Source organism: Dromiciops gliroides, chromosome 6, assembly GCF_019393635.1.
Source record: "Dromiciops gliroides isolate mDroGli1 chromosome 6, mDroGli1.pri, whole genome shotgun sequence".
Taxonomy (NCBI): domain Eukaryota; kingdom Metazoa; phylum Chordata; class Mammalia; order Microbiotheria; family Microbiotheriidae; genus Dromiciops; species Dromiciops gliroides.
Genome location: NC_057866.1, coordinates 248,961,920 through 248,982,703, shown reverse-complemented (window position 1 = coordinate 248,982,703; position 20,784 = coordinate 248,961,920). Strand labels below are relative to the sequence as shown.

The 20,784-nt window shown below is 36.7% G+C and overlaps 1 protein-coding gene across 1 annotated transcript; it reads left to right on the top strand.

Moving 5' to 3' along the window:
* On the top strand, nucleotides 1–17,470 carry MEPE (matrix extracellular phosphoglycoprotein). Its single transcript, XM_043973214.1, has 3 exons — nucleotides 1–21; nucleotides 3,579–3,644; nucleotides 15,723–17,470. Exons 2-3 carry the CDS (start codon nucleotides 3,591–3,593, stop codon nucleotides 17,229–17,231), a joined length of 1,563 nt encoding a protein of 520 aa, XP_043829149.1. The 5' UTR covers nucleotides 1–21; nucleotides 3,579–3,590; the 3' UTR covers nucleotides 17,232–17,470.
* The last annotated feature ends 3,314 nt before the right edge of the window (nucleotides 17,471–20,784 follow it).

Genomic DNA, 20,784 nt, shown 5'->3' with positions numbered 1-20,784 from the left:
AGTACAGACTGAAGATACCAGGTAATTTTGTAAAATAATGTTCTCAATAACAAGTAATTCTCTCTATAGTAGCTATTTATCTTATTTGTATACTAATGCCATTTTCATCTGAAAGTTATGTTAATTGTGAAAGTAAATGCATATGGAAATTAATCTAAAAGGAAAGAACAAGATGAATGAAATAAAAGAAAGTCCTGCATGTAAGGGTGAGATTGTCTGGTCCTCCAGGTGCTGGGAAATTGACATTTATTGTATGTTTGGGGAAGATGCTTATTCAGAATGGATGCAAAGTACCTGTGCTGGCTAGGGGCTCTTCCTCTTGTACAAGTGGTGATTCACTTGGGGTGATAAAACATTGATGACTTAGTTGTCAAAAGACATGGATGCATACATTAGACAATCTCCTCCTAAAGGAAGTTTAAGAGATCTGACAAGGACTACAAATGAAGCTATTCTTCTTTGTGAAGGAGGAGGATATGATGTCATTCTGACTGAAACTTTCAGTGTGGGGCAGTCAGAGTTTGCTCTTATATATCAAATAATGCTTTGTCATAAAAAGGGAAATCTATTGCCACTATCTGTGTGACCTTGGGCAAGTCTCTTAACCACTCTGGATCTCATTTTCTTTATCTGTAAAGTGAATGGTAGATGACTTCATTTCTAACTCTAAATTTATGTTCCTTTGACTGACTTTGGGGTAAGTATTTGCTCTCAGAATTGACAATAGTATATAACAATAGAAATAAATATCACTTATCTATGTATTATCCCTCTAAGTAGGAATACAATAAATAATTTGATTATTTTGATAATTAGAATTCATCTCTTCCTAAAGTTTTATCAGGTAGCATTTAGTAATTTGATACTGGGCATTTGTTATCATAGTTTCCATCATTTCCATCTCTAAAGTTCTGGGAAAGTTAAAATGTGATTAGATTATTGAATAGGAGCTCAAAGAGATCTATGAATTCAGAAGAAAGGACTATTTTAAAGACTGAATTTAAAAATAAATAATCTTAGTTAACTTTTCTATTCCTTCAAAGAATAGAATATTTATTCCATTGAAAGAATCATTTAAAATATGTAAAGATGACACAATAATATTTTGATTAAAATTTTCAATAGAGACTATTTTTACATTTAATAATGAGTAAATATTATAAATGTATTTACAATTGTATTACTATCTTAATGCACGAATAATGATTTAATCAATAATCAATAAATAACATATTGTACTTATGCTTAAAATTTCAGAAACCATGAGAATGCTTACCTCATTAGGGGCTATTAACATTAAAATGTTTGAATGGGTTGAGATTTTTTTAAGGACTTATGACTATAGCAGTATGGAAACTTCCTTAGCCAATGTTCAATTATGACTCATCTGTAACTTTGGAGTTTTAGAGAATTTCTGAGACACAGAAAATTTAAGTACTTAATCCAAGATCACACAGCCAGCATGTGTCATAAGCACATGAATCCAAAGACACATGAATCTCTGTCATTTCTGCTATCCTGTGCTACCAGAGATAAATTGTGTTTTTCCCAAGGTCTTATTTAATCATTCTGTGAATGTGCTTTTGATATAGACATCCCCCAACCAGATCTATGATTTCATTAGTTTATGAAATTCCCAAGAAAGAAACTCTCCACCTGTGCAGAGGAAAAACTGGGCTGCAACTTATAGCCTTAGAGAATCACTAGGAAACTGAATCACTGAGTCAAATGACTTGTCCAGGGTCTCACATGTCAGAGGATGAACATGAACTCAGCTGGCTCTGGGACTGGATCAATGCTATATAGTCTCTTATATGTTGTAGATATATACAAAATAGATTATTATTAATTAATACATACTATATTACTAATACTAAATATAGAAATATTTTATTATTAGGTTATCATGAATACTAAATATAGCTAAATATAAAGTCTCTCTACAATGAGGAAATGACACAGAAAATTTTGTTTTAGGATTATAGAAAGATTTAGATAGAGATTATCTAGTCCAATCACTTCATTTCTTAAAGATAAAGAAACTAAAAAAAAAAAAGATAAGGAAACTGAAGTCAAGAGAAGTTAAGAAAATTGGCCACGGTCATAACAGTGACTTTACATCCCATCTCTTCTTGGAGTGAATGAATTTAGTAGATTGGAATAGTTATTTTAGCTCTGTTTTTCCTTTAATCAGAGGTAGGATAAAAACTCAGTAGACCAAGGTAATTGTTAGTATTCCTGGCGATTGTGTCAGAATGAGTGATTTTCAAGGTGAAGTGGGTGGGATGCTTACTAATATATAGCATGGACAACTGGGAAGACCATAATTTACAAGATCCCTATTGTGGGTCCAGCCTCCCAAGTTGAATGTTTACAGTTACAGATACTGGATTGGCAGCAGGGAGAGAAGAACCTGGAATAATAGTGAGGATGAAGAGGAAGTGCAGGGTGGTGGTCAAACTGGGATTAGAGCTTCAAACATGTCAAGATCTCCCATTTCTGATTCTAAACTAGACTAATGATGAAATGATTCTTATATTCGCAAGAGTATAAATATGAGAATTTCTGCATGGTATTTCCATTTCTAGACATCACTTAAAGTTTTATAATAGTATCATAAAAACAATTACAGGTCGACATCTCAACAAAACAAATTATAGATTTGTCAAATGAATTTTTGATGCCTACTAGACTTCACTTTCTCTGGATGTCTCAAGATCTGGTATCAGGAAATGTGTTTATTAGTTTATGAAGCACCTACTATGTGCCAGCTCTTTACAAAGACAAAAATGAAGTAGGAGATTCTCCTATTCTCAAGGAGTTTGCATTTTATCAGGAGAAACCATATAGACACATGTAAGTGGATAGAAAATCTATACAAAATTTATACCAAGCCATTTGGGGGCATGGGAAGAGATGAAGGCACTAGTAGTTGGAGTATGAAGAAAGGACTCAAGCAGGTGATCACATCTGAATTTTGAATGAAGCCAGGGATTCCATGAATTTAAGGGGAGGAGGAAATACATTCCAGATATTGGGTGGCATTGTAAAGGAATAAAGATGAGAAATTTTGTATGAAAAACAGCAAAGAAACTATCAGTATTAAATAGCATACATTATGAATCACTGTTGTCATCTGAGTGATAGAAACACAATTACTTTTCTGTGTTTTGTTTCTTTTTCTTTTTGGTAACAATCCCAAACAGCCAAAATTCATTATGAGCATAAGAAATATTGACAAACTTGGGGTAGCTAGGTGGTGCAGTGGGTAAAGCACCGGCCCTGGATTTAGGAGTACCTGAGTTCAAATCCGGCCCCAGACACTTGGCACTTACTAGCTGTGTGACCCTGGGCAACTCACTTAACCCCAATTACCTCACCAAAAAAAAAAAAAAAGAAAGAAAGAAAAAGAAAAAAAAGAAATATTGACAAATTGATAAGACAGTGATTAATAACGGAAAATGAAAGCCATGACATCTGAAAGAGGACACTATAGTTTGCGCTTTTAACTTTTTTTTTAAAATCTGCTTGTTTTTGACTAATCATTAACAGAGTAAACAATTGTTGTGTTTTATTAGAAATCCTCAAAAATGCAAGTGATCCTTTGGAGCCTGTGTTTTCTAAATCTCGTCCGGGCAGCACCAGTAAGTAACCTATAAAAAACTTCAGTGACCCTGATTCCCTCTCGAATGCAAAACAAATTCCTCCAGTTGTCATTTTTAGCCCATCACGACCTGACCATATCCTATATGACTCCCCCTCACACTCTCTTCCACTGAGACAAACTCAGGCTTTTTTTTCTGGTTTTCACAAATAAAATTTCATCTCCCACAGGGTGCCCATACCCAGAAAGTGTTCTTTCCTCACTTCCACTTCTTAGAAAACCACTTTTTTCGGTATTCAGCTCAAGTTCCACCCCCTACATGAAGCCTTTCCTGATTCCCTCCAACTGCTACTGCCCTCCTAAAACAATTACCTTGTACACATATGCTCAATTAGGCAGCTATGGAAGGAATTACCCTTCCCTCGCCACAGGCATTTAAATATAGTGTTTAGGTGAGTAACACTTCTTGATACCACAGAGAAATGTTATAATATCCAGTCAATATGGCATAAGTTTGGGGAAGTATATTCCTTAGGGCTCAAACTGTATCCCCAGGCAGTTAGGGGTGGGGTTCATGGTTATCTGAAGTCACGATCAGTCAGAAAGACACACTTCCATCAGTACCTCATCAAACTGCAGTAATGGTGTGACCAACACTTGCTCACCCAGTCAACCACCAGGAGGATTAGGAAGGAAGAAAGGGAAGGGATTTTAAAAATAAACAAATTTTAGGCTCTTTAGACACCATAAAGAGTGGCTATTACTCCTTCTATCACCACAGGACATGGTACCTCTACAGCTTATATCCTTACATTTTTGTCTAGAGTGCTGAAAGTTTAGGTGATTTGTGCAGGCCTGTGTGTCACAAGAAAGACTGGAATCCAGATGGTCCTGGCTCCAAGACTTTTTCCACTTCAGCACTTTACCTCTTCTAACCTATTAAAAAGTCAGCCATTAAGGGGGCAGCTAGGTGGCGCTATAGTGGATAAAGCACCAGCCCTGGATTCAGGAGGACCTGAGTTCAAATCCAGCCTCAGACACCTGACACTTACTAGCTGTGTGACCCTAGGCAAGTCACTTAACCCTCATTGCCCCACAAAAACAAAACAAAACAAAAACAAAAGTGGCCACAGAAATCCCTTTTCCTTCCTGCCTGTTATCATAAGGATTTTCCTTCTTCTCTTCCCTTTTTCTTCCCTCTAATTGCTGCTACAGACCTTAATGCATGTCTTCATCCTGGTCACACTTTCTACCTTGATCCAGGGTCAATCCTTGACCTACAGTGACAGAACCTGATGATAATAGAAGGAATAAACCTGCATACCTACTCTTCTCTCCCTTCTCCAAATGGGCTCATCAAACCTCTCCAATTCCATCTGAGCCCTTCTCATCCTTCTAGAACTCCACTGACCTAGAACACTAAGAGTTACTCTGAAATTAGCAAGGATTCAAGAAGTCTGTGTTCATAGCTAGATAGATAATGGGTGGGAGGGCAGGAACAGTCACCTCCTTCCCACACCCCTTCTCCCCATTTGCTTCTGCCCACCTTGGGTTCTAGAATACAGGAGTTTTAGCTTTCTGAGTGTGGCAATGGAAGGCTGAAAGCAAAGTCTGGATAACCCATTGCTGGGCATGGGGAGTGTTCCTATTTAGGTAGAATTCAAACTGCCTCTCCCTACCCTCCAACCCCAGGACAAATAGAATATGAGAAAAATTGGTCATTGGTATGAATAGAGCCTGCTTCAGACCCTGCAGCTTTTTTTCCAATGAAAAGACAATAATATTGTGGTGGAATAAACATCTCCTTGAGTCCATGAGGAAGGAGGAAGTCGAGAAATAAAGCCAAAAAATTTTTCTAAGGTTTGCTTACATATCTTAAAAAGAGGTTGAGGGGGGCAGCTAGGTGGTGCAGTGGATAAAGCACTGGCCCTGGATTCAGGAGGACCTGAGTTCAAATCCGGCTTCAGACACTTGACATTTACCAGCTGTGTGACAAGTCACTTAACCCCCTTTGTCTGGCGCAAAAAAAAAAAAAAATAGAGGTTGAGCAGCTTGGTAGAGAAGTAGACCCATCTACATGGCTTAATTCATTTGATTTTATTCCTTTCTTCCATGGTCATGGTAAAGAAACTATATAGCTATGCCATGCTTATGTGAATGACTCTATTGAAACAATTAGCAAAGGGGAGAGGGGGAAAGAGTTTTTCCAGTCCATGGGGACATCAAAGCCATTTGCTTGCTTCCCATTATAGTACAGGATCACAAAAATGGGCAATATAGACACATACAAATTAGAAAATGGTAAGGTGAGGTTCCAAGTATATAAATATAATTAATTTGGTTTAAGTAAAATATGCTCTATTTTTAAATTTTCAGAGGCAAAACTATAGGAATTCAATAGCTAAATTAAAAAGACTATATTATACAATTCTACATTTAGAAAATGTTATCTCTGGAAACAGCATAGGAGGAAGTGTGGTATAGGAGAAATCATCTATATTGGGGAAAAGGAAACCTGAGCTCTGATCTTGTCTTTAACACTAAGTATATGTGTGAACTTGACTAAGTCACTTACACCCCCTCAGTTTCCTCAACTTTAAAAAGACCTATAAGTAACATCCCTACAATCTATAATTTTCCATATTGCTAAACTACTTTTTAATGCTGGAACCTTGCAAAAACAGTTTCCAAGAGGATAGAATAGAATATAAATGCCCATTTGGGGACCCAACCAAAGGAGTTAGTAACTGAGGCAGTTTCATGAGCTTTGGTGAAATTGGAGCATTCCAAATTGAGTTAATTGACAATAAAATGATTCCAAATTTGTTAGTAGAAAACACATAGACCCTGAGTACATAATTAATAATAAACCAAGAAGTTTTCCTTTGATACTGAATTAAATGTTAATGTCACATTTTTCTACATTTTCTACATTTAACAGTTCTGAAGGGCAGAGTGATCAGATATACCCATATATGTATACATGCATGCACATATGTGTGCATATATGTACATGCATGTGTCTGTGTATATACACGTATCATGCTATAGTTATCATGCAGTGATATCTTTTGTGTGTGTGTGTGCTGGGCAATGAGGGTTAAGTGACTTGCCCAGGGTCACACAGCTAGTAAGTGTCAAGTGTCTGAGGCCGGATTTGAACTCAGGTGCTCCTGAATCCAGGGCCAGTGCTTTATCCACTGTGCCACCTATCTGCCCCCTGTGCAGTGATATCTGAGTTGTTTTTTGTAGGGGTGCTTTTTAAAATGGGTTCACCACTTTTGAAAAAAAAATCTGACAATATTTAGCTTACACTAAGAAAGGAGATGTTCTCTGAGTGAAGTATGATGATACAGTATGTCATAAAATATTTTATGCTTTTCTTTTCAAATCATTGTGTCAGATGTTTGAAAACATTAATCTTTGTTAATATTTAATTTATAATCCTCTTTCAATTTTTTTGAATACTTGCAACACTAAGCAAAACTATGTGAGAAATGAGGGTAAAATGGTAGTTGGCTACATAAATTAGTGGTAAAATTGTTTATAATACTTTTTATTGATGATTTTTCTTATTGGAGGATCCACATATGTTTATCAGTTGTTTAAGAACACAAGTTAAGTATATCACACTTCACAACTGCTTATCTTAGTTTTAAAAAACACTATATAGAAAAAATAACTTATTCAAGACAACTCAATCACAAAATAGTGCCTTAAAAGAAAATGGCATCAAAAAAAAAGAAAAAGAAAATGGCATTAGTTAAGCTAAATAGAAAATTTTCTTCCTACATTCTTATTAAGGAAATAAAACTTATTCTCATACCACCTTCCCTCCTTCCAATAAAAATGGAACTGTTTTCATGGAGATTTATGACACTGGACCACTTAGGCACAAAGATGAGGGAAAGGGGCCACACGGACACCTTCCAAACTTATAACTATAAACTCAATATGGAAAATAGGTTTTGGTAAATTATGCTAGCAGAAACAGGAAAATCCATGGGGTTTTGTAGCATCTCCCCTCTGGTGGTCACATCTGCTACCATCACTTAACAAAGCCAGAATTATAGTATTGTGACTTAGTAGGAGCTGAATCAACCTTACTATATGTGCTTTCTCTGGGTGTGTCTTTGTATCTATTGGGAGGGAAAGTCAAATTTATATAAAGGCAAAAGGAATCACTACCTTCATTTTCTGTTTTGTGGGTTCAAACCTCATGTCATCCCAAGGCAAAACTGCAGAGGTCAGCAGTTTATATTGCCCACCTTAATTCAGGCATTTGTTGCTTCCTTGGGAATTTTATCTAGGTAGGGCTTCAGAATCTTTATTCTGCACCCTATTCTCCAGTCTCCTGTCACAAACTATGCTCCAGTATTCTTCTTCTTCTTCTTCTTCTTCTTCTTCTTCTTCTTCTTCTTCTTCTTCTTCTTCTTCTTCTTCTTCTTCTTCTTCTTCTTCTTCTTCTTTGCAGGACAATGAGGGTTATGTGACTTGCCCAGGGTCATACAGTTAGTAAGTGTCTGTTCCAGATTTTCTACACTCATCAACATTTATTTATTGTCTTGAATCTAATTCCATCAAAACCCTTCTTTGGGATTTTGATAAGATTGAGTCTTTTTGCATTCTCTCAGGTAATATAATTAATATATATAATAAAAAAATATTTAAAAATTAGCCAGAATACTTTAACAGATTTTTAGTGGTGATAAATTGAAGATTTAAAAAATTATTTCAAATGAAATAATATTTCTGAAGCACTTAGCACAATTTCTGACACATAGTAGGTGCTTAATAAATACTTCTTTCCTCCCTTCCCCTTTGGGGGAGGGTCAGAGAAGCCTTTTGGCAGCCCTCAAATGACTCGATGTAGGTAGCAGCCCCTTCTGCCTATGTGTAAAGTTTGGCATATTGCCCAAAGAAATAGGAATCATCATCAAAATTACAATTTGTACATTCATTTCTTCCTTACCTACAGTTCTATTGACTAGCTCTGCTAAGAATTTTGAAATACACAGAGAAGGTACTTGATAAGTTAATAAACAAATAACATGAATTAATTAAAACTATCAATGGCTGAATAATTTTTAATATTGTTTCTTTTAGATTTATTTTTATTCCTAATTTAAGGACCATCTTAAAAGGAATTAGTCTCCCTTAAAAGAGAGAGACTGTGGGAAGTAGTTAATACAAAGCTGGCCTAATTTCTCTTTATTCTAGGCAATTCTCTAAAACTCTATAAATTGCAGAGAAGCAATGGCAGCAGTCTTCAGACATTTTTAAGAGCATTTCTCCTGCCAACAGTAGCAACGTACTGATTGCTGAACTGTTGGAAAATGTCAGGGCCTGTTTTTGTTTCTTGGCAATATTGTTGGCAATATGCAATATTGTCATGCCCTCAGCAACATTGCTAGACTTTGCCCTGACACACTGCATTCTTCTCCTACCTCTTCACCTTTGTTCATTTTGTCATTCCAACCTAGATCTGTTATACATGCACCTCCTAATAAAATGCAGTAAAATAAATTTTACTCTCTCCAAACCAATGTGAAAGAACGGAGAAAACTTCTGCCCAGGAAGAAACAAGGACACAACAGAGCAAGTCGGGCTCTCTCTTCCTATTATCTAATGCTCATGCATGCATCTGGGCCTCTACCCTTAATTAAAAGGGAAAAATCAGATCAGTATAGGAAAACTTTATAAAAATTAAAATAGTCAATAACTATAATATACTTCTTCAAAAATGAGCAAATTTCTGTACACTGGAATTGTTCAAATGGAAACTGAATGACAACATTGTCTGATGTAGAAAGGATTCTCATGCTAGGAGTGATATTGAACAGAAAACTTCCAAATCTCTTTTGACTCAATATTCATAATTCAACAATTTAGCATATAAAGTTTCTAACCTCTCTCCCAATTGCTAGTTCTATTTGATAGGTAGCATGGTATGGTGTAAAGAGCTCTGGACTTGGAGTCAGAGAATTGGGGTTCAAGTCTTGGCTTCTTACTACACGGTTCTATCATGGTAGGTGTGCCACTTATCCACTCTAGTCTTCCCTTTCTTCATCTTTAAAATAGGACACTTGGACTAGATGACCTATAAAATTTCTTTTAGTCCTAAATCATAGGATTTCCAGATGACTACTCTATCTTTCTATTTGATCGTTACATTTCCCAGCAAATCCAATTACAATTAAAATCTTCTCCTCCAAAACCAGTGTCTCTTCCTGACCTCCTTATTTTTGTTAATTGAGCCATAATTTTCTCAAGCCACTCAGCAAGTTACTCCTTTTCCCACAGTCAGTTATTGCATTCTGCTTTGTCTAACCAGAATGTGCCTCTATCCTTACCCCTCCAGAATCATCTCTGTGTTGTACCCACAAGTGACTCTTTAGTCTCAAGTAGAATTCAAATATGAGAGACCCATTACCCTTTGAAACAGACCAACTCACTTATGAACTATACTATTTTTTAATTTTAAAAATAGTTTTTTAAATTTTTATTTAATAGTATTTTATTTTTCCCAATGATATGTAAAGACAATTTTTAGCATTCGTTTTTACAAGATTTTGAGTGCCAAATTTTTTGCCTCCTTCCCTCCTTCGCTTCCTAAAACGGGAAGTAATTTGATATAGCTTATATATGTGCAATCATGTGAAACATATTTCCATATTAATCACAGCTGTGAAAGAAGAAACAGACCAAAAGGAAACCCCTCCCCACAAACCCCCCCCCAACAAAATAAGTGAAAAAAGGGATGCTGTGATCTGCATTCAGAATCCATTAATTTTTTATTTGGATGTGGATAGCATTTTCAATCATGAGTCCTTTGTAATTGTCTTGGACCCCTATGTTACTGAGAAGAGTCAGCTGACTATCACACAATGTTGCTGTTACTATGTGAAGTGTTTTCCTGGTTCTGCTTATTTCACTTTGCATGAGTTCATATAAGTCTTTCCAGGTTTTTCTGAAATCTGCCTGCTTATCATTTCTTATTGCACATTATTATTCCATTACATTCATATACTTTAACTTGTTCCATTCCCCAACTGATGAGCATCCCCTTAATTTCCAACATTTTTCCACCATGAAAAGAGCTGCCATAAATATTTTGGCACATGTAGGTCCTTTCCCCTTTTATGATCTATTATTTGTTTTTAACATTCTTTTAAAATTTGGGGTTCCAAATTATCTCTCTCCTTCCTATCACCATCCCCACCCACTGAGAAGGCAAGCAATATAATATCAATTACACATGTGAAATCATATAAAATATATTTCTACATTATTATTCTATATAAAATATATTTCTATATTTCAAAAAAGCAAGAAAAAATAAAATTAAGAGAGAAATTTATACTTAAATTTGAATTCAGAATTTATCAGTTTTCTTTCCAGAGCTGGGTAGCATTTTTTCATCATAAGTCCTTTGGAATTGTTTTGGATCATCGTATTGATCAAAGGGGCAAAGTCATTTACAGTTAACTATTATTACAACATTGCTATTACTGTGCACAATGATTTCCTGGTTCTCACCTCGCTTTACATCATTTCATTTAGGTCTTGCCATGTTTTTCTGAAACCACCCCCTTATCATTTCTTATAGCACAATAGTACTCCATCACATCATATTCCACAACTTGTTCAGCTATTCCCCAATTAATGAATATCCGCTTGATTTCCAATCCTTTGCCACCACAAAAAGAAATGATATAAATATTTTTGTACATATGGATTCTTTTTCTTTGATCTCTTTGGAATACAGACTAAGTAGTGGTATTGCTAACCAAAGGGTATGCAAAGCTTTTTTACCCTTTGGGGATAGTTCCAAATTGTTTTCCAGAATAGTTGGACTAGTTAATTGTTCAACCAACAGTTCATTCATGTACCTATTTTTTTCCTTATCTCCTCCAGCATTTGTCATTTTTACTGGGTATATTTTGGGATCTCTTTCAGGAGGTGATTGGTTGACTTTTTCCCCATTTCTATTTTGCCCTTTGCATCTAAGATATTGGGGTAGTTTTCCTTTATAATTTCTTAAAATATGATGTCTAGGCTCTTTCTTTGATCATTGCTTTTGGGTAGCCTAATAATTCTTAAATGATCTCTCCTAGATCTATTTTCAAGGTCAGTCGTTTTTCCAATGAGATATTTCACATCTTCTGTTTTTTTTTTTCATTAGCTTCCCACTTGCCCAATTGTACTTTTTAAGGAAGTTTTTAAAATTTACTTTTGTACTTTTTTTTTTTCATTTGGCCAGTTTCACTTTTTTTTTTTTTTGGTGAGGCAATTGGGGTTAAGTGACTTGCCTAGGGTCACACAGCTAGTAATTGTTAAGCGTGTGAGGCCAGATTTGAACTCAGGTCCTCCTGAATCCAGGGCCAGTGCTCTATCCACTGCACAACCTAGCTGCCCCCCAGTTTTGCTTTTTAAGGAGATCTTTCCCTTCAGTGAATTTTTGTGCCTCTTTTGTCATTAGCCCAATCCTATTTTTAAGGTATTTTCTTCAGTATTTTCTGTGCCTCATTTACCAGTAATTCTCTCTTTTTTGCAGGTCAGTGAGGGTTAAGTGACTTGCCTGGGGTCACAAAGCTAGTAATTGTCAAGTGTCTGAGGCCAGATTTGAACTCAGGTCCTCCTGAATCCAGGGCCAGTGCTTTATCCACTGAGCCACCTAGCTGCCCCCTAGTAATTCTCTTTTTATAATTTTCTTTCATCACTTTCATTTCTTTCCCAAATTTTTCCACTACCACTCTTTCCTTTAACACTTTCAGGAATTCTTGTTGGGCTTGGATCCAATTGACATTTTTCTTTTAGGTGGTTTTGTCACTGTTTTTTACATTTTTGACTTTCTGAGTTTGTTTTATTCTTCCTTGCCATTATAGTAGCTTTTTGTGGTCATTTTTTGTTTTTGTTTGCTCATTTTCCAGCCTATTTCTTGACTTTGTACTTTATGTTAAAGTTGGGCTCTTTTTACCTTGGAGTGGGGAAACACTGTACTAAGTTTCAGAGTTTTTCTTGCTGCTGTTTTCAGAGCTAGTTTTGGATGTCTGAAAGGTTTTGGTGCTTCCAAGGTGGTATGATTCTGGGATAGGTATGGTCAGTACTTTCTTCATCTGAACTCTGGTCATTACCAAGGAAAGTCCCCATGTCCCCTGTAGCTGCATGGATTAGTGTTCCTCTCTGCTTTGGTACTATGACCAGGGCCCCTGCTTCCTTGTGACTGGCCCCCAGTGCTCCTTTCTGCCTTGGAGCTGAACTCAGAACTACATATTGACAATGGAGTTGCCAATTCACACCAGCTATATCCAGTGCCAGCAAAGTGTCGCCTATAATCTCTTTCTGAGCAATTGTTTGACCCGCTCACCTCCCTGGGAAGAGAGCTCCCAAAGCTGTTGATGTTGCTTCAGATGCTGTTGTTGCCACAAAGTGTGTGGGCTTTGGACAGATCTCCACCAGACCTCCATGCTGATGTTATAGATTTCTTTTGTCTACCTCTTAAGTTTTTTTAGGCTGGATAAATCTCTTACCCTAACTTTTTTCTTTACTGCTCCAAAATTTGATTTGAGGCACATTTTAATGTTTTGTTGTTGTTGTTGTTGTTTTAGTGAGGCAATTGGAGTTAAGTGACTTGCTGGGGTCACACAGCTAGTAAGTGTTAAGTGTCTGAGGCCGGATTTGAACTCAGGTACTCCTGACTACAGGGCCGGTGCTCTATCCACTGTGCCACCTAGCTGCCCCTCATTTTAATGTTTTTTCAAGGAAAATATTGGGAAAGTTGAGCTAGGTAGCTGTCGCTAATCTGCCATCTAAAACTGGAGAGCACTAATTATTAGGAAGTTTTTCTTTACCTTAAATCTAAATTTGACTCTTTTCAAACTACTGACTTTTCCTTCATAAAGTTATGATATTTAACCCTTCCTTTCCATTCATTTCATCACAGCCCTATCCTCATTATCTCATTTTTGCCTTAACACAACTACTCTTTCTGCCTTCCATCTTTTCCTCCCTTATGTAAATGCATATCACACTCCTTCAATTAACTTACTTCCACTTATTAAAACCTTCAGTGGTTCTCTATAACTTAAGAGAAAGAAGGAAGGAAGGATGGAAAGAAGGAAGGAAGGAAGAAAAGAAGGAAGGAAGAAAGGAAAGCATTTATTAAGCTTTTACAATGTATAAGGTACTATGCTTTAGAAAAGAAAAATCTACAATCTGGTTTCAAAGCAACAACAAATCAATAAACATTGATTGAATGCCAATCTATGCCCTTTAAAGGTCCAATGACTCCCAACACGAATTCACTACAACAATCAGACTGGTCTCCCATACATCTATCTTCATCTCTCTAACTTTACTCAGGTCATTCCTCCTGAAAGGAGGAAGCACTTTAATATAGTGGGAAAGCTCAGTTGCTTGGGAATTAGAAGACTTGAGTTCAAATCCTGACTTTTCCATTTATTACCTGTGTAATCTTAGTCAAGCCACTTATCTTAAGTCACTTATTAAGCATTTATTGAGTACTTATTATGAGCCAGGTACATCACACTAATGCTAAGCAATGGGGATACAAAGAAAGGGAATGAAATCATTGCTGTTCTCAAGTAGCTCATAGTCTAATAGGGAAGATAACATGCAAATAACTAGCCATGTACAAGGTGCATAAAGCATGGATAGAGGGTAACCTCAGAGGGGAGGATGCTAGCAACTGGGGGTCTGACAAAGGCTTCCTGAAAAAAGTGGAATTTTAGTTGAATTTTGAAAGAATCCAGAGAACCTAAGAATTGGACGTAAGGAGATAGAGCATTCCATGCATCAGTTTCAGGAGAAGACAATGCCATGTATTAGGAACAGCAAGTCAGTCAGACTGGATTGCAGTGAGCATGAAGGAGATAAATACTGTAAAGTTAAGAAGGGACCAGGTTGTGAAGAACTTCAAATCTCACACAGCTTTATATTGGATTGTGGAGGTAATAGAGAGCCACTAGAGTTTATTGGGGCAGCTAGGTGGATAGAGTCCCAGGCCTGAAGTCAGGAAGATCTGAGTTCAAATGTGACCTCAGATACTTACTAGTTTGTGTGACCCTGGGCCGGTCACTTAACCCTGTTTGCCTCAGTTTCCTCTTCTGTAAAATAAACTGGAGGGTAGCTAGGTGGCGCAGTGGATAAAGCACTGGTCCTGGATTCAGTAGGACCTAAGTTCAAATCTGGCCTCAAACACTTGACACTAGCTGTGTGACCCTCAGCAAGTCACTTAACCCTCATTGCCCCGCAAATAAATAGATAGATAGATAGATAGATAGATAGATAGATAGATAGATAGATAGATAGATAGATAAGCTGGAGAAGGGAATGGCAAGCCACTCCAGTATCTTTTCCAAGAAAACCCCAAATGGGGTCACAAAGAGTTAGACATGATTAAAATGACTGAACAAAAGAGTTTATTGAGTAGGGGAATAAAGTATAGACAGACCTACATTTTACAAAAAAAACTTTGACTACCTAGTGTGGAACATACTGGAGACAGGGAGATCAGTTAGCAGGCTATTGCAATAATCCAATCTCAGATTTTAGTTTGTTTATCTGTAAAATCAGGGAATTGAACTAGATAATTTCTAAATTTTATTTCAGCTCTGTCTATGAATCTTGCTCATACTTCAAGGTCCAACTTCTAGTCCATATCAAGTCCTACTCCCTTCATGAAGTCTTCCTTGTCAATCCTAGTTCTCAGAGATCTCTCCCTTCTCTGAAGTTCTATAGCAATAGACTATTAACTCATTTAGTACTTAGTCATATACTTGTGGTACCTGTTTTAATATTGCTTACCTCATATCGTTTACTTTTTGCAGGTAATACAAGTCTTATGTACTCAACTAGATGTTAAGCTCCCAAAGTCCCAAAGCAGAGAGTATTTCATTCTCTCTTATGTATAAAAAATATTTTATACTTGCTTCCTGTCCACCTCACCACCACACATAGTAGACACAATAAATATTTATTTAATTAACTAATTGGTTTCATAAGTCCTTTGGTAACTAATTTTGTATTGTCTAATATTGGTCATGTTTCCAAATTTAATGCAGAATATTTTCTTGTTTTTGCAAATACAATTTAGCAAAAAGAAGGTAACAAAGATCATGTTCCAGTTCATCACTTTGACAAGGGAAATAAGCAAGAGATATCTCCTAATGCGAATGTTATCCAGGAAAGTAACAAATCCCAAGATGTTTCTTCTAGCAAACAAATCCTGATTAAAGACCAAGACACTGCCAGTAGCAAGACTTTCCATTCTGACTTTGAGGATACCATTTACACTGGGTTCACTGGAAATGCAAAAGCTGACTATGGGGAGAGTGTTAGTAAGAATCGACCTGAACCAGAAGCACATGGTATCATTCTCATTAACAAAAATGTCCAACAGGGTAGAAAACATGCAAGTGCTTCAAGACTCTGGGCAGTAGAAGAAGATAAAGAAGACAATAAGATCGGGAATTCCATAGACCATAAGCTTGAAGGAACTAAGTATCTTGAAGCTCATGGCAAAGGAGATGAAAATATTGCTAATAACCAAAGAGGTAACCAAAAGCAAAATATTCCAAGAGACCAGAGAACCATAAGTCATGCCCAATATTCCACTGATTACTCAAAACTGTCTCCAAAACACATAAAGTTTCCATATGATTTTGACGGCAGTGGTCAAGGAAAAGAGGACAATGACTTTTCTCCTTCCAGTCAAGAAATGATTGTTCCTGACACAGAAACCACAGATGATTACACAAATGTTCCAGACCCAGACAAAGCTAATGCCATTAACAGCAACTCTAAATTTCTCATAGGAAAGGAAGCCAATAACGAAGTCCCAGAGAAAGAGGAATATGACTTGAATTCCAAGGGTGGAAATTCCACTGGAGACGTCAGAAGTGATGTCAGTAAAACATCAAGAAAAGAGAAAAACATCATTGATAAGCAAATTCTAAAAGGCAACAATGTCATCAGAGGGAGTTCAAATTATAGGGAACTTCCTGGAAAAGAAGGAGATGGTATTGATGCCAACACAGGAGATGCTTATCAAGGGATAGTCGGAATTCGTCACTCTCAAGGATCCTTGAAAAAGCAAAGCATTATTGGTCAACATGCTAGGAAAGGGAGTAATGATATAATTGAAGGCAAAGGCATTTCTAAATATGGCAAAGATAATACTAAGGCAGGTGAAGGAAGTTCTAAGAGAGAACAAAAGACCAAAAATGATAAAGACAAAAATTTGAGTGAAGGAAAAAGTCAAGGCCTACTTATTCCTTCTCCTAGTCACACCTACCCTTTAAAAGGAGAAAATGAAATTAAAAAGGAGATAAATCTTCACTATGGCTACAATAAAGAGAGAAGTATCACGAAAATTCCTAGTGATATCAGAAAAAACCATTATGCAGCACATAGAAAGGTCAGCTCTACCAAGAGTCACCATGTGTACGGAAGGAAAAGAGTTTGGCATCCTATAAAAGCCCATTCCAGTAAGAAGTTTAAACCCCCTAAAAGAAATGATAGCAGTGATTCATCTGACAGTGACTCAAGTGACAGTGACAGTGATGAATCCACTGAATATTTTCAAAGTGGTAGTGGTAATTAGTCACCAATTAGTTTGGGGAGATTAGAGCCATCTGACCATGAAGACAGTGATCAATTATTTGATTAGGGCACTAGGTCTTCTCAGGGCAATTTCCAATACTATAATTACAGGCAATAAGAGAATCTTTTCAAAATTGAATAGTTTGATTTTGATTTCTTTAAAAGAGAAAGCCAATATAGATTTAATGGTTCAAGTAGGTAAGATTTCACTTTATTTTATTGTTTGCCTAGGTCTTATAAAGCCAGAATTTTATAAAAATCTTTATATTATAATTTACTAAAATCAAATACTTTCTAAGGATATTGGCTGTCTGTGGTGGTTCTTGATATATATTAATATGATTCCTTCTATTTTTATGTAGGCAGAATTCATGGCATTATTTAGGTTGGGAATCAAGAGCTCAAGAATGAGTTGTGATTTAACCTAGATTTCTTTTCCTTCTGCCTCCAATAAAAGCAAACTTTTCTTCCTCCTTTTTTAAATGTTCATCCCACTTGTGTGACCTCTTTTGCGTCAATTTCCTGGCACCATTTCTTTTCTTTTCTTTTTTTCTTTTTTTTTTGGTGAGGCAATTGGGGTTAAGTGACTTGCCCAGGGTCACACAGCTAGTAAGTGTTAAGTGTCTGAGGCCACATTTGAACTCAGGTCCTCCTGAATCCAGGGCTAGTGCTCTATCCACTGCGCCACCTAGCTGCCCCTCCTGGCATCGTTTCTTACATTTTCTTCTCTCTAATCAAACTTCAAGGCATAGGGACAAAGACCCTAAATTAAAAACTGAAACATGTATACCCTCTCTTCAAATATTATTAAAGGAGAAAGAAGAAAAAAAGAAGAGCAGGAATGGAAAGGAAACAATCCATATTTTAGTTTGATGTTTTCTATTAATGAGAAGGGGCAAAAAAAATATATCAAGTAAGTCTATGCATGAAGGGGAGAATGAGAAGGAGAAGGAAAGTACACAGACAATTTAAAAGAACCAAAAGAAGTCTTCCACTGCAGTCAGCCAGTCAATTATCCAGCATTTATTGAATACCTACTATGTGTCAGGCACTGTGCTTAAGTACTGGAGATACCAAAAAAAAAAATCCAAAAACATTTCCTACTCTCAATGAGCTCTCAACCTAATGGGGAAAATAACACACAAACGACTATGTACAGACAAGATAATCCCAAAATGAAAGGCTATAAGTTAAGGGGAACTAGGAAAGATTATTGGGAGAATGCTAGTCTTTAGCTGAGACTTGAAGGAAGCCAGCAGGCATAGATCAGGAGGGAGAGCATCCCAGGTATAGAGTACAGACAGTGAAAACCCAAAATTTAGTGATGGAGTACCATTTAACAGGAATGGAAGGAGGTCAGTGTAACTGGATGATAGAATATGCAGAGGAGCATGAGATGAAGGAAGACTGGAAAGGGAAGTAGGGGCCAGATTCCAAAGACACCAAAAATTATTTATTGTTGCTAACGTATTATAGGGAAAAGGTTTTTTTCAGTGTATGAATTTCATGCCAGGATCCACTCTGACCAAGGTAAAAACGTTGAGAGGAAGCTACTCAAAGAAATGTTGGCCTTGAAAGATAGGAAAAAGTCTAGAACTACTCCTCACCATCCCCAAGGAGATCCACAGTCTCAGGCTGTATACGGGTAGTCGATATGTATGTGTTATTCAAGCATTATTCCTCTCTTGTTGCCATCCTGGTCTTTGTTGGTGAGTTATCCAAAGAACCAGGAAGGGCTGCCTGCAACTTGACCCAGAGGGATCTCCTTATGGTCCCATTCTCTTATTCCATAAAATAATTAGCAACTCAATCTGTATAGAGCATGTACTACTAATGTACAATTATTTTATTTTAGCTTCAACTGTGCCAAAGGTTGGTTACTTGAGATGCCAAGAAAAATCACTTTTGTTATTTTCAAGTGTTGATGTTGGTGTTTAAACTGTATAGTTGGAGATTTGGGACTTGTCCCCACTGATCTTTGTAAAAGCCTGCAAAACTAGTAGGAATATTTTTCACATTGGATGTGATAAATGCATAAGGATGCAAACAAAATCTTGATAGACTTGAATGCTGGGAAATAGCTAATAATATGAAATTTAATGGGGATAATTGTAAAACTCTTACACTTGTTTTAAAAAGTCAACTTCACAAATGTCACTGGTTTTGTACTTTATTAATCCACTTATGAAATAAATTATACACAAACTTCAAACAGACTATTAGAAATGAATAAAGTAAACAAAATTATTATACTCAGAGTAGACATCCCCAAGCCCATTTTATCCTCCTTAAGACAGACAACAAACTCTGCTTTAAAATCTGCTCACACAGAGACCTGACAAAGCATTCACTTTGGGGTGAAGTTTCCATTTTTTATTCACACCCAAATCCTCTAGTGGATGAGGATCCAGTCTATTGGGGTGGCTCAGGAATGCCCAGGACCTGACTAAATGATTCACATTTGTAATCTTTATTTCTGCTCTTCAGGTATGACAGGGAATAATTATCTTTCTCAGTCCTGTTCGGAGGGCAGAAGAGGTAGAGAACATTAGACTCTGTTAGCAGGGATTCCCCCAGTGCTATAGATACATACTATATATGTGTATGCATATATAGATGTAGTATATGTGTGTTGCCCATGTATATTACATATACATGTGTGTACATATGTATGTGATGCATTTATGTATGTGTCTATGTGTATAAGGATGTTCACATGGGCTTACCAAAATGAAGTTCTCAGAGAAACAAAACATGTCTCTGAAATCTTAACCCATCTCTTTCCAAGGGAAGCTTTGACTCTTTACTGGAGGGGAACAGGAGATTGAGGTCACAAGGCTTGCCTGCTTTGTTTGCTTCAGAGAAGGGACACCAGTCTAGAATTATATCTATCCACCCCCTTAAATATTGCTAATCCAAGGGAAATGGTGTATAGGTTCAAGCTGCTTTTCAGGTTGCCTTAATAGGAAAGCACAGCTCCAAGCTGTATCTAAAGGCTTGAATGCCTCTCCATCAAATTCTGATTACACAAGCTGATAGTAAACAAAGCAGAAAAGGTATGTAGATTAGAATACACTAGATAATATAGGAATGAATGAACTCCCCCACTGGGAGCAAACTGTTTAAACTCAACCAGGAGATAGCCCCCAATCTCACCTAAAGGGAAATTTCCAAATGTTTCTTGTGTGGGAAGTTGGAAATCAGAGATGTGTCAAGGCTCTGGGTTTCCCATGTGGCTACTTCTCACCAACGTCTTTTCAGAGACAGTATGTCTTCACTCAAATCTAGAAGCCAAAATAAAACTCTTCTCTCCCTAGATCTTAGCTCCTCCTCCCCTCATGTAGGTACAGAATATCAAGTAATCATTTTCTTCACTGATAAGGAGAATCTTATACATATACAGCAGAATTGAGACCTCAAAGATATAAACATATGTATATATTTATGCATATTATGGTTTATGTCTTATCCCCAAAAGAGTACACTGTAGTTAATCAAAGAATAGGAAATATTCTCTCTTTAATCTGATACATTTTCACATGAAAGATAATTAA

What these genes read in the sequence shown, in the direction of transcription:
- MEPE (XM_043973214.1), top strand. Translation starts at nt 3,591, where the DNA reads ATGCAAGTGATCCTTTGGAGCCTGTGTTTTCTAAATCTCGTCCGGGCA. An exon ending in ATCTCGTCCGGGCAGCACCA is followed by an intron (nt 3,645 to 15,722) that starts GTAAGTAACCTA and finishes AATACAATTTAG; the next exon opens with CAAAAAGAAGGTAACAAAGA.